Here is a 15190-nt window from a genome sequence, read left to right on the forward strand (position 1 = left end):
TCTCAATAATGAATAAACGTTAAAAAATTTTTTTAAAATAGCTTTTATCATATATTTTATTACAAAATAAGCATATTTTGATGATAGAAACATTAGAAAATGCCACTAATCAGAAAGGATAAAGAAACCATCCATTACCCACAAAATACTGATAATGCCTTGTAAATATTTTCTGATGTTTTCCAGTATTATCACAAACACCTATACATGTGATGAAATGCTTTCCTATAGTACCATGTTTATGGCTTAGTAGTCTTTTACCATGTGCAAACTTCATAATACAAGTTGCTAAACATCTCTGCCATACACATTCCCCTCTCTCTGTATGTATCTTTGCTGACATGCCCTCCTTCTACACGGTGCAACAGGGCATGTCAGACTGGGCATGTCTTTACTCCTTTTTTTTTACAGATTGTTTGCTGATTGCCCACCTCTGTTGTATTTCTTTGTGAATGTCATTCTTACTTATGTGTGTATTCTTTATTACTTAAGTACTAATTTTGATAGCAAATTCAGGGCAGAAATAGGGGGACATTATATGCAGGAGTCATGGCAGTGGCTTCAGTATCCTGTATTATCTAACCTGTGATATCTAGTAAAACCTAAGTTAAGAAACTATATTGAGCCTGATAAGACCTGCATTGGCTAATTTAATTAGCCATGGCAATATTGTTAATAAAGACTCAACTGCATCTTTTGCAGGGAGAGTAAGCTATACTTAGAGAATACTCTGTGTCAGCTATTGAACATGCGTTGATTCACTTCTCACAATAACACTTTGAATAGTTACATCATCATCCTATTTTGCAGAAGAATTAAACTCTAGCACAAAGAGGGTAGTAATTAGCCTGAGGCTAAACAGCAAAAAGGGTAAGGCTGGGATAGGAACTCAGTTTGGCTGCTTGTAACCTGCACCCCCTCTTAAACACTACTGTTGGAATGCCTACATACAAGTACCTTTCCAGCTAATTTCGATTCGGGTGGCTCCAATACCATTAGAGTATTTGGACTCCAAGATATTGTGAGGATCTTCACAAGGCAATTCGCATGTAAAATACAATCGATCCACAGCGTGGAACCGCAAACTACCCTTCCAGAGGTATGCTTGTTCCTATTTCAAGCAGCAAAATGACTTGTAACTTATGGAAGTTAATTTGGAGTTTTGGCTTTGAGAAGAAATATTTTGAACTGTATTATAAAATTTAATCCAGAAATGCAGTTAAGTGGTATTTTAATTATGAAAAACTAAATGGAATATACAAATGCCCCTATAGTAATTGAATTTGAAATTTGTAACAGACACATCCTTTCTCAAGATACCTGAATTCTTCCTGGGAATGAAACAGATGCTGTCTGTTGAAAAAGTAGTGCAGGAAAGTGGTTGAGAATGTGGGCTCTGGAATCAGACTGCCTGGATAGATTACCCCACTAAATATGCAATCATGGGCAAGATTCTTTTTTCAGAAAAGTTTATTTATTTATTTTGAGAGAGAGAGAGAGAGAGCACAAGCAGGGGAGGAACAGAGAAGGAGGGAGAGAGAGAATCCCAAGCAGGCCACGCATGGTTAGTGCACAGTCCATTGTGGGGCTTAAACTCACAAACCATGAGATCATGACCTGAGCTGAGGTCAAGAGTGGGACACTTAACCGACTGAGCCACCCAGGCACCCCCATGGGCAAAATTCTTAACCTCACTTTCTCTTCTGTTAAGTGGTATCATAACAATCCCTATTTCACAGGAGTGTTTTGAAGATTAAATGAGAAATTCATATAAAGCACATAGTACATTACCTTGCATAAGTAATGTTAAATAAAGGTTAGCTAATACCATTGCTATTAGTAATTACTACTGGGTTTTCACACCATTTCTAAACATGTGTAATCCTAGTCAATTTCTGCACGCCAAAATACATCCCTCCAGCAGATGTTCATCCAAAATCATTGCTGAATCTGAGGTCCAAATTGGGAGAGCTCCTTTCCCAGCTTACCTCCTCTTCATCCTTAGAAATTCGTAACTGTATTCCATGGTTTCTACTTCCCTTTCATTGTAACACATAAGATATATACAAAATTTTTGAAAATATGTTCTGGCCTGTGGTTTGTATTTATGAATGGCTTTTATTCTTCAGGTCAGCTTCTGGAAGCTGCTGAGCATTATGAAGCATTCCATCAATTGACGCAAGGGCGGATATGGAAGGATGAGACAGGCCGCTTTCTCAACTTGTTGGCCTGTGAGAGTCTCCTGAGGACTTACAGATTACTCTCAGACAAAATGCTAGAAAATAAAGAATACAAACAGGCCATCAGAATTCTAATAAAAGCTTCTGAAATAGCCAAAGAAGGTGGGTGGAAAAGAACACTCTCACATTGCTTCCTTTAATGGGCAGGCGCTGCTTCTCCCAAGAGTGAAGTAAAAATCGTCAAGTGTTTGGGTGATTATTTCCTATGAAATGCAAAGACAAATGCCATCAATATACTTTCAAATTTCACTGTAAAACAGAGGAGCCTTAGTGCTGACAACAAGAAACCCATTAATTTCTTGAAAGCTTTGTCTCCAAAATTACAACCCTCTGGGAATAGTGTTATAAAACAATGAACCTATAAATGAGAAGGTAAGGTCATTTGCAAAAGTTAAGGGTGTGGGTGTGTGTGTGTATGTGTGTGTGTGTGTGTGTGTGTGTGTGGCCATATATTTCTTTCAATCTGAGAGAACTTTCATTGTTTGTAAATTCCCTATTGTCAGGTAATAGGGAAGATGATGATAAATATGTAGTCAAGAGTAATAGGAAAATAGAATGCTAATATATTTTGGACCTCTGCCTGTCAAAGTTTGGCCTCTGCACTGGCATCATCAACATCACCAGAAGCTTCTGAAAAAAAAAGCAGCATCTCAGGCTCCACCCCAGACCTATTGCTTCAGCATCTGCAGGCTAGCAAGTTCCCCTGGTGATGCATACGCACACTTACAGCAGTAAAAAATGCTTTCATGAGAGCTGATCATATCCTTAATATTCTATATCATTTGTATATGTATAAGATATAAAGAAAAAATTTGGAACACATACTCATAAGCTTTTACTTTGTGAAATGCGAAGGTATTTTATTACCATAATTTATCAATGGAGTAGACTTCATGATGGAGAAAAAGATGCTGTGCTCTTTAAAGTGTATTAGCTTGAGGATCTATTTAATTGATTAGTTTATCAAGTACCATATGGTTTATTTGGAATAAGCAGGACCGAATTTCTGGTTGTGATTTTAATTTTCTAAAGAGTAAAAGTTAACATCTTATTCTGTTACTTCTTTTTAATGGTATTAGAATACTTATAAGAAATAACCCTCATTGAAAGACGTATCCCATTGAATGAACAGCTTTTGAGTGACTGGTGATCTAGTACTTTCCCCAAAGGGGTAAAAACTGACATAAACAGCTCTTAGATGAATTTCAGCAGCTAACCTTAGTCACATAGAAAGTTATGTGGAATTTCAATGTAAAGTAGTTTACCAATTAGGAAAAGGTATTTTGCTTTAGGTTCACATTTGCTAAATGATTGTAAGGCAGTTTACAAAGAAAGGAAGTCTCCGAGGGTCTCTTCCCAAAGTCAGTGTCTCCCTGGCAGTCTCCTCCTTTTCAAAAGAATCTTTTGCTTTCCCAAGGACAGATAAAGAAGAGGGGAAATCTTCTTATGCTTATGTAATAATTTTTTAACATCTTTTAACACTCATAAATATTTGCCCCTATACTTTCCATGTAACAAAGTAGATAGGTTAAGGGTTGGCACAGTGTCTTACAGAGCTCTGACAACAGCTGAACGCCCTGGGACAAAGCCTTTCTTCTTACTGTTACCTCCTACTTTGGTTAGGGAGCCTGAAGCAGCAAACTGACAATTGCCTGCATAAGGCATGCCTCCCACACTGGTTTATGTAATATTTAAGGAGCAGTGACATCCACTGTGGGCCAACTCTTTTACTAGGGCACCTTGGTATAATGCACAAGTATAACACTGACTATACTCTTAATTGTATATTCTATTATTTTCCTATTTCAGTCATTCAGTGGTCTTTATTACATTCACAGAGTTGTACAACCAGAAACACTAACTTGGTACTTGCTAGAAGTCACTCTCCATACTTTCCTTTCCCTCTCTGCTAGCAACCATTAATCTACTTTCTGCCTCTATGGATTTACCTGTTCCAGAAAGTTCATATAAATGGAATCATACAATGTGTGCCCTTTGTGTCCAGCTGCTTTCACTTAGTGTAATGTTTTCAACGTTCATCCATCTTGCAGCATATATTACTACTTTGTTCCTTTTTATGGCCAAATAATATTACATTGTATGCTTTTATCATATTTTCTTTATCCATTCATCAGTTGCTGAACATTTGTGTTATTCCCACCTTTTGTCAATTATGAATAATGCTGCTATGAGCACTTGTGTACAAGTTTTCAATTCTTTTGTCTCTAGACCTAGAAGTGGAATTGCTGGGTCACATGGTAACTCTATGTTTAACTTACGGAGGAGATGGCATGGAGTTTTCCAAAGTAGCTGCCCGATTTCACATTCCTACCGGCAATGTGTAAGGGTTTCAGTTTACCTACTTTCTCACCATCACTTCTTGCTGTCCTTCTTGTTTATAGTCATCTTAGCAGGTATAAAATGGTATGTCATGGTGGATTTAATTTGCATTTCCTTGTGAACTAATGATGTTGAGCATCTTTTCGTGTGCTGATAGGTCATTTGTATATCTTCTGTGCGGAAATGTCTATTCAGATTCTTTGTCCATTTTCAGTTGGATTGCCTTTTTATTATTGAGTTGTTTTAAATATTCTCTATATATTCCAAGTGCAAGTCCTTCATCACTTATATGACTTGAAAATGGTGGGTTTTCTGGGGCACCTGGGTGGCTCAGTTGGTTAAGCGTCCGACTTCAGCTCAGGTCACGATCTCACGGTCCGCGAGTTCGAGCCCCACGTCGGGCTCTGGGCTGATGGCTCAGAGCCTGGATCCTGCTTCTGATTCTGTGTCTCCCTCTCTCTCTGCCCCTCCCCCATTCATGCTCTGTCTCTCTCTGTCCCAAAAATAAATAAACGTTTAAAAAAATTAAAAAAAAAAAAAAGAAAATGGTGGGTTTTCTTTTCACTTTCTGATGGTATCTATTTGAAGTACAAGTTTTTAATTTTGGTGAAGTCAAAAATAATCCATTTTTTGTTTTGTGGATTCACTTTGTTAATATTTTGTTGAGGCTTTTCATGTCTATATTCATAAGAGATCTTGGTTTGTAGTTTTCTTATGATGTCTTTATCTGGTTTAATGTCAAAATAATACTGGCTTCATAGAATGATTTGGGAAGTGTTTTCTCCTAACTTTTGGAAGAGTCTGTGAAAACTCGGTATTGATTATTCTTTAAATATTTGGTAGAATTCACCAATGAGGCCCTCTGAGCCTAGAATTTTCTATGTGGATAATAGTTTGATTACTAATTCAATTTCTTTACATATGGATTTATTCTGATTTACTGTTTCTCCTTGAGTCAATTTCAGTAGTTTATGCCTTTGTAGCAGTTTGTCTATTTCATCTAGTTTGTCTAATTTATTGGTATGCAATTTCCATAATATTCCCTTTTTTATTTCTGTAAAGTGTGTACTGATCTTCCCTCTTTCATTCCCTATTTTAGTAACTTGAGTCTTCTTTCTTTTTTTTCTTTGTTTAGTCTAACTTTAAGGGTTAGTCGATTTTATTGACCTTTTCAATGAAACAATTTTTGGTGTTGTTGATTTTCTCTGTTGTTTTTCTAGTCTTTATTATTTCCTTCCTATATATATTATAAAGACTCTAGTCTTTGTTTTTCCTTCCTCCTGTTTGCTTTGGGTTTAGTTAGCTCTTCTTTTTCTAGTTTTATAAGATGGAAAGATGTTCCTTATTTTTTAAAATAGGCACTTGTAACTATACATGTCCCTTTATGCAATGCCTTAGCTGGATCCCCTAAGTTTTGGGTTGTTGTTTTTTCATTTTCATTCACTTCAAAGTATTATCCAGTTTACCTTCTGATTTCTTCTTTGATCCACTGGTTATTTAAGAGTGTGTGTAGGGGGTACCTGGGTGGCTCAGTCGGTTAAGCATCCGACTGTCGATTTCAGCTCAGGTTATGATCTCGTGGTTTGTGAGTTCTAACCCCACATCAGGCTCTGTGCTGACAACTCTCAAGTAAATAAATAAATAAACATGAAAAAAAATTTTTTAAAAAAAAGAGTGTGTTTAATTTCCACATCCTTGTGAGTCTCCCAAATGTTTTGTTATCTATTCTCAATTTCATTCTCTTGTGAATACCATCTTCTCAGTTGGATCTCCCACCCTGATAACTGCATTTAATACTGAAACCTGCCTTTTTCTCTTTACCCCCACTTAGCACTCTCAATTCCTCTTATCCTGCTGTAATTTTTTTCTCCTGGAGCACCTATCACCATACAATTTACCACATAATTTTACTGTGTTAATTTATTTTATATCTCTTTCTGTCCCTGCCCTCTAAAATGTAAGCTCTCCAAGGACAGAGAATATTTCTGGTTAATTTACTGGTGTATTCCAAATTCTTATAGCTGTGCCTGACACAGAATAGGTCCTCAAAAAATATTCAGTGAATAAATGAATCAGTGAATATGTTAGCCAAATAATAAATGGAAGTTTTAAGACACATTTTAATGGAACATTTGAGTTATTCCCAAACACAATGTCTCTATCCATTAGACCCCCATAACCCTCTCTTTAGATTTGCTATAAGCATACCAGTATAAGAATGGACAATGTAGGTCTTGAAAATAAAACATAGTATTTCCTTTAACATGAATGATTATTGATTTGGATAGCAAGGCCAATACTAATGTAACTCATTCAAATAAACTACATAATATAAATAGTATTTTGCCCTTTTTTCCTTTGGTATATGTGTCATTCAACTTTAATAATGCTAACATTTTCCTCCATTATTTTATGCTTTCACTTTATCTTGATTGTGTTTCAATTAGTAAGCAGGAAAGGTTCTCATGCTTAAATCCTATTTTAAAACTAATATTTAGTGTGACTTGACTGTTCCAATTAGCTACCTCAAAATCTTTTTATCAACAAGGGTCAACTTTTCTTTTCTTTTCTTTTCTTTTCTTTTCTTTTCTTTTCTTTTCTTTTCTAGGCTGCCCTTTACATATAATTGGGTCCAAATGGTGATACTATATCAGCACATGCCACTGTTGGTACTTTAACACAGTGACAACATTTAATAGATCAAGTGCAAATTATAAATAATCAACTTTTAATTATCCAAAAGTCAACTTCCCCTGATAGCCTCTCCCTCCTACCCCATCTTTCTCTTCCTTAGTCCCATCCCTAACCTCAGCAGCCATAAACTTATAGCAGAGAAAGAGCACCCAGCTAAACTATTAAGAGTTAAAATTCCCAAGACTGGATCACTGGCATCATCAACTCTGCTGAGGTGAGATCTTGAGGGTATTATTCTCTGCAATCAGTGAAATTGCTTGAGAATAATAATAATAATAATAATACTGTCATTGGCATTTGCCATCCTGTTTTCTTAAAATTTTTTTTTTTCAACGTTTATTTATTTTTGGGACAGAGAGAGGCAGAGCATGAACGGGGGAGGGGCAGAGAGAGAGGGAGACACAGAATCGGAAACAGGCTCCAGGCTCCGAGCCATCAGCCCAGAGCCCGACGCGGGGCTCGAACTCACGGACCGCAAGATCGTGACCTGGCTGAAGTCGGACGCTTAACCGACTGCGCCACCCAGGCGCCCCTGCCATCCTGTTTTCTTATAGTCTTTCAGTTGAGCCACTGCTTCACAAGTGGTAATTCAAATATTCTTTTAATGTTTATTTATCTTTGAGAGATAGAGAGAGAGACAGACAGAGCATGAGCAGGGGAGGGGCGGAGAGGGAGGGAGACACAGAATCTGAAGCAGACTCCAGGCCCTGAGCTGTCAGCACAGAGCCCGATGTGGGGCTTGAACCCACAGACCGTGAGATCATGACCTGAGCTGAAGTCGGATGGACGCTTAACCCACTGAGCCACCCAAGTGCCCCCACAAGTGGTGATTCAGTGAGTGGTAAGAGTGAATGCAGTATGGAGAGCTGTGAGCTCCTGCTGAAGTCCATCATGGGTTGGAGTGCAGAGTTCGGGGGTAGATCTACCAGCATTTGTATTACCCAGGAGTTAGGTAACACTAAAAGCCAAAAAGTAGAAAAAGGACAGTATTCTTTTTAAGAGTAAGAGCCTTTAATGGTTCTTGTAAGCCCATTAGATTTATATGTTACATTTAGCATATAAATGTAAATAAATTATGTATTTATTAGGTGGTATGATGTATGTCTCATTGAAGCACATTACACGTCTACACATAATTGCTTTGGAAAGAAGATGTTTATAATTCCTGGAATAAAACACATTCACAGAAATTAGAAAGACTAGATTCCTTTGAAAAGATGATGCAAAGCATTACCAGTCATTAGCAAAGAAAAAATGTGTTTGGATTTCAAAATATCTGTGGAATGGTGTACCAAGATGTCAGTCATTTTCACTCAAGTTTTAACCAATAGCTTTCAAATTGAACCTAATCAAAACAATAATTCCTTAATTTGCTAATTATCTGCCCTGTAGAAACGTCACTGAATGTCCGTCTCTCTGTGTATATGTGTTTGTGCACTATGGAAAGCAATACCCTTTACCAATTATTTCCTGTATGTATAGTAGCAGCTATGCAGGATGGCTTTAAGTCTTTATGGGTGGAACAGTATGGAAATTACATAGGAATGCCTAACTAATATTACTAAGCTGTATGTGTATGTAGAGGAAAATGCCTCTTAAATACATTGCTAATGCACCTTTCTCTAACATTTGTGACTCAGGTAAATTATATTAACATCAGCCTTTTAAAACTGGCACATAGTTAGGCTTCAGGGATTGTTCACAAATCTGTACACTTTGTTACAACTTTCTACTGTCTTAAAAAATGAAGATTCTGTTTATTGTAATGGGCTTCTTTCATTCCATGGCAATGTTTCTACATTTTCAACTTTAGGAAGTGACAAAAAGATGGAAGGGGAAGCTTCCTATTACTTGGGCTTAGCACACCTAGCTGCTGAAGAGTATGAAACAGCACTAACAGTAAGTTGAAGTAAACTTGTAATCATTGCCACTTTTAGTTTTTATTTTATTGTGTTTATTTTATTTTATTATATGTTGTTACAAACCCAGCAGAAATGGGTGGACCTGTATGTATTTAGAGAGACTAAAGCAGAATAGCAATTCTAGAAGCAGAAAAAAATGGTTTTATTTTTTATAGTTAAGTAATGTATAATCAATTAGCATGAAGTGCCTTAGGATATATAAAAGTTAAATATGTGGAGTAAAGTGACCCTCTGCGCTCACTCCCCATATCATTGAGGACAACAGGATATGGGTTTAAATGGTAGCAAAAAGTAAATAGAAAGAAAGAAAGAAAGAAAGAAAGAAAGAAAGAAAGAAAGAAAGAAAAAGAAAAGAAAAGAAAAGAAAAGAAAAGAAAAGAAAAGAAAAGAAAAGAAAAGAAAAGAAAAGAAAGCCAAATTACAGTAAACTTATAATATGATTTGGGAAATTTTGCTTTAAAAAAGACTATGGTTGTTAAACAATTGAGCGAATTGCATTGCTGTGGACCTTTAGTTGGAGGTTGGGGAGGCAGCACAGGTGTAGATCACTGTTAGTTCCAATCTGAGAAGTAGCCTGCTTCATGATAAAAATAAGTGCTTGCCTATTTTATGATGAGACTTCTTGTGTTTCGCTAAAATAAACAAAAAGTGTCAAGAAATATCTTTTCTGTATTATAACAAATCTTTTCCTTCATTTTTGTCTTACCTCTAATATATTTCAAGCCTCCTATTTCATTTCACATATCACTCTTGTAATAATTTTATCTGATACATGATATTGGCTTTATATTCAGCTTTGAGAATTTCTCATTTGCTGATTTAGATAATCATGCTAAGTAGAATTCTTACATTTGGGCTAGATATGTTTCTCTGTCACCCTTAAAATTGGGACATCATGGGGAACTTGGGTTTTTCTAGATAACTCTTCTGCTTAATAATTTTTGGTTAAAATTACATACATTCAGCAATCCTGTGTTCCAGGTACTTTGGGGAGCACAGAGGCCAACACTTCCCTTTAGGAGCTAATTTAATAAAGGTGGCCAACTTGTAAACATAACTATAGTTCAAAGCAGGATGAACAGGGGCTTTCTTTTTTATTTTATTTTATTTTATTTTATTTTATTTTATTTTATTAATTAATTGATTAATTTATTTATTTTTATTAAATATATGAAATTTATTGTCAAATTGGTTTCCATACAACACCCAGTGCTCATCCCAAAAGGTGCCCTCCTCAATACCCATCACCCACCCTCCCCTCCCTCCCACCCCCCATCAGCCCTCAGTTTGTTCTAATTTTTTAAGAGTCTCTATGCTTTGGCTCTCTCCCACTCTAACCTCTCTCTTTTTTTTTTCCTTCCCCTCCCCCATGGGTTTCTGTTAGTTTCTCAGGATCCACCTAAGAGTGAAAACATATGGTATCTGTCTTTCTCTGTATGACTTATTTCACTTAGCATCACACTCTCCAGTTCCATCCACGTTGCTACAAAAGGCCATATTTCATTCTTTCTCATTGCCACGTAGTACTCCATTGTGTATATAAACCACAATTTCTTTATCCATTCATCAGTTGATGGACATTTAGGGTCTTTCCGTAATTTGGCTATTGTTGAGAGTGCTGCTATAAACATTGGGGTACAAGTGCCCCTAAGCATCAGTACTCCTGTATCCCTTAAGTAAATTCCTAGCAGTGCTACTGCTGGGTCATAGGGTAGGTCTATTTTTAATTTTTTGAGGAACCTCCACACTGTTTTCCAGAGTGGCTGCACCAATTTGCATTCCCACCAACAGTGCAAGAGGGTTCCCGTTTCTCCACATCCTCTCCAGCATCTGTAGTCTCCTGATTTGTTCATTTTGGCCACTCTGACTGGCGTGAGGTGATATCTGAGTGTGGTTTTGATTTGTATTTCCCGAACAGGGGTTTTCTGAGTGCAGAAGTTAAGAGTGGTTGGTTCCAACACTGAAGATCAGGGAGGTTGCACAGGGAGCTTTTGAGGAGCAGGATTTCTATAGACAGAAAGTGAGGGTGTTGAGGATAATATCAAATATTAGACACACACACACTCTGACTGTGAACGTACTCGGTATGTTTGGGAAGCAATGAATTGTCAGGTGCAAATATGAAATCAAGTCGGAAAATTAGGTGAAAACTAGCTTACAAATTCTCTGTCTCTGTTTCTCTCTCTCTCTCTCTCTCTCTCTCTCTCTCTCTCTAATGAGCAATGCAAAAACACAGGGTAAAATAAATTCAAGCAACATAATAGAGGTTACAGTGAAAAATAAATCTTCCCTCCATCCTGGCACTCGGTCCTGCAGTTCTTTCCTCAAAGGCAAATGCAGTTAACAAGTTTTGGGTTTACCCCTCCAAGAATATTCATATATGCGTATAGCATATAAGTGCATATACCTATGTGTTCTTTTTGTTGTTTACAAAATTGTGGCATTTATATGTAGTGTTCTGCATCTGGAGTTAACTTCTTCCACACTCATGCATATAGACATGCCTCATTTTAAAAGGGCCACTGGTGTCCCATTTTATAGTTGTACCATAATGGATTTAATCATCTAATGTTGGTGGGCATTTAGATTATTTCCAATCAGGTTTTATTGCAAAGGGTGTAGCAGTGAATAGCTTTGTGCCAAAGTGAGAGATGATCTACTCAATAAATTTCTAGAGGTGGGAATGCTGGATCAGAGAAGAGATGAATTACATTTTTTTTTCTAAACTTCCCTTCAAAGAAGCTTCATCAGTTTACATTCCTACAGTAATAAATGAAGGTACCTGCTTCCTTTGGAAATGCACATATGTGTAATATGTGTTGTGAATATTTTTCCAGGTCATTGTTTTTTGACCTGACTTATGAAATTTTTCCATGCTGAACTTTTAGATATATAAGTGGCCAAATTTATCAATCTCTTTTTGCACAACTTCTGGCTATTCTTAGGAAGACTGTCCTCCTTCCAAAATGATTATTTTTTCAAGTTTATGGACGGTTGGAGGGTCTTATGCTTTGTTGAGGATAGTGAAATTCGTATTTTAAGCAATGTGTGATTTTTAATGACTTTTGACGAGGCTAGCGACATGATCACATTGATATATTCACGACTGTTTATTAAGCATCGTCTACATGACAGACGTCATGCCAGGCACTGGGTCTGACCTTTATTTTTAGAAGATAGCAGTAGTGGTGTAGTCTAGTAATGAATGGATTGAAGAAGCAGTACTTGGCATCTAAGAGACACATTTCTTGAAACTGTTACTCCTTTCAGAAAGATATTGAAATTGTTTTTCTGAAAGTATGGAAACCATAAACCAAATAAACATGAATCTCCTGTTAATATTAACTGTGTGACCTTGGGCAAGGACCTTAAACTCTCTAAGTCTCAATTGCTTCATCTATTCAGTGGGACTAATAACTCTACTTACTTTTTAGGGTATAGTGGGTTGAATGGTGGCCCCCAAATGTCAACTTCATAATCCCTGGGACCTGTGATTTTCACCTTATTGGAGAAAAGAGTCTTGGCAGATATAATTAAGTCAAGGACCTTGAGATGAGGTGATCACCTTGGATTATCTGGGTGGGCTTTAAATCCAATGACAAGGGGCCTTGTAAGAAAAAGGTAGAAAGGAGATTTGAAAAGGAGGACAGGAAGACACACACAGAGGAGATAGGCACGTGAAGATGGTGCAGAGCTTGGAGCCATGCTGCCACAGGTCAAGGAATATCTGGAGCCACCAAAAGCTGGAAGAGGCAGGAAGAATCTTCCCCCAGAGCTGTTGGAGGGAACACGGCTTTGCTAACACCTTGATTTCAGACTTCTAGTCTTCAAAACTATGAAAGAATCGATTTCTTTTGTTTTAAGCCATTTAGTTTGTGGTGATTTGTTACATCAGTGTTAGGAAACTAATACATAGGGTGATTAGGAGAGACCATTTATATAGAGTTTTAAAAGAGTGTCTGCCTTGTATATAATATGCCTTTGGTAATTGTTAGCTTTTATTATTTTTACTCTGGACTTTAGTGGTAGTAGTGAAGATGGAGGAGAGTCATTTTGGAAGTTATGAAGGACTTGGTGATAGACTAAGTACAGAGGGGGTGCTGGGGTGGCTCAGTCGGTTAAGTGTCCGACTTCGGCTCAGGTCATAGCTCGTGGGTTCAAGCCCCACGTCGGGCTCTTTGCTGTCAGCTCAAAGCCTGGAGCCTGCTTCAGATTCTGTCTCCCTCTCCCTCTCCACCCTTCACCCACTTGTGCTCCCTTTCTCTCAAAAATAAATAAATAAAACTTAAAAAAAAATACACTTAGTATGGAAAGTGAGGGAGTTAGAGGTGCCCAGATGGGCACTAGGAGCCTAGCTGTGAAACTTGATGGTTGCTGGTGTCATTCACTGAGAGGGAATGCTAACAGATACCCAGGCTTGGGAGAAATGGGAAGGTCACTTTTGATTATGGTGAATTTGAGTTTTTCAGTTATCCAAGGAGAGATCAAACAGTGATATATGTAGGTCTACAGCCCAAGGGGAAGTCTAAACGTGAGATTTTATCCACATTTGATATGTAAGTTGTCAGCATATTGAAGCTCTGGAGTGGAGATTTCCTAAAGAGAGTTGATAGTGATGAATGAAAAAAGCCTAGGGCCGGCTGGATGAGGGGGGTAGGTGCAAAGGAGATTAAGCAGGGATATCCAGGGAACTGGGAAGAAAACCAGGAATAGATGATCACATACAAGCCAAGGAAACCAGGCATGTCTAAAAACAGAATTATGCAAACCCCTCCTGCCTCCTATCCCAGGTTTTGGGCTGGAATGAGAGAGCTCCTTGCAGAGATTTCCAGTCAGACCTCGACCCCCTCCCCCAGGCATATACCTCAGTTAGAGTCAGGGTCAGTTAATTTTTGTCATTTAATTCTCCAGCCAGGGCGGAGGCTTTGGGAAACCAGGAAGGCCATATTCCAGGCTCCAAGGCTCACTGCCACAGTCAAGAGTAGCCTTTGCATTTCGGAAGAATGAAGCCTGTCTTCAGAGCCCAAGTCTTGCTTGTGGTAGAATATTGTTGTCTTTTTGGAATACAGCTCACTCAGAACTGAGGAATTGCAGGAACCAAGCTTAAAATTTGGGCCAAGTCCATAGGTAGAGCTGCAGGGCCAATGAAGGATCTGTTGTCAGACCTGTAAGTAAGATGCCAAAAGCAAAGTCAAGAAGGCATCAGATTCAGGGCTGTACAACAGGAGGCAGGGAACAAGTACCAAGGAATCATCAAGGAATGAGAAGCTGGAGTTGGGATGTGGTTGGAATGGAAAACCGACATGAGCAGTTGTACCTGATTTGGGGCATGGAGGTCTTCTAGCTTAGGTTGATTTTAGAGGGCAGCCTGTTTTTGCTTTGTAATAAAACAGATTTCCACAAAACCTGACATCTTGCTTTCATTTCCATTTGAAAACCATGTCTTTTTCTTCTAATATCTTACTTTAGCCACTTTCCCTGCTTCCTTTCAGAGATAAAGGGGGCTAGAAACCCATAAGACAGAGCACTCCTTCTTTAGTGAATCTAGTATAAAAAATTACTTGATCAATTACTAAATAGGACTGATTTCCTGATTGATCGATGAGATATCTGCCCAGTTACCTAATCACAAAGTAAACATTCAACATACAATTTTTTTTCTTTTGAAATTCTCTTTTATCCTTCTTACCCACCCTGTGCAGTATGACCATCACTATCTTTATCTGTTTTAAGGCACTGATGGTGTTGTTGTCACAGTGTGGCTGTGGAGAGGGGCAAGAATGCCCTGAAATCAGCTTGGTCATGTTGCAGCCAGCCTGAGACAGCAGACAGTTAGACTGAGCATTTCCCTTCCCTTTTCATATTGCATCTATCTTTAATTCTTGGTTTCAAGTCCATATACTCTTTTTATTCTCTCATTTGTGTATTAAGCTTGTAATTTGAAATATTTTCCGATTTTTAATACCTTGCCTCTACATTCAACCTCTTTCTCTC

The 15190-nt window shown here is 37.8% G+C and overlaps 1 protein-coding gene across 4 annotated transcripts in view; it reads left to right on the forward strand.

The window, feature by feature from the left end:
- The window catches only part of TTC29 (tetratricopeptide repeat domain 29), a 248906-nt gene that overhangs the window by 93161 nt on the left and 140555 nt on the right, over nt 1-15190 (forward strand). For all 4 annotated transcript variants that reach the window (XM_043567875.1, XM_043567890.1, XM_043567868.1 and 1 more), the window contains 2 exons: nt 2130-2342; nt 9088-9173. In XM_043567875.1, the coding sequence (XP_043423810.1) occupies nt 2130-2342; nt 9088-9173 (299 nt within the window). The remainder of the gene's footprint in view (nt 1-2129; nt 2343-9087; nt 9174-15190) is intronic.

Source organism: Prionailurus bengalensis, chromosome B1 (genome assembly GCF_016509475.1).
Source record: "Prionailurus bengalensis isolate Pbe53 chromosome B1, Fcat_Pben_1.1_paternal_pri, whole genome shotgun sequence".
NCBI classification, from domain to species: domain Eukaryota; kingdom Metazoa; phylum Chordata; class Mammalia; order Carnivora; family Felidae; genus Prionailurus; species Prionailurus bengalensis.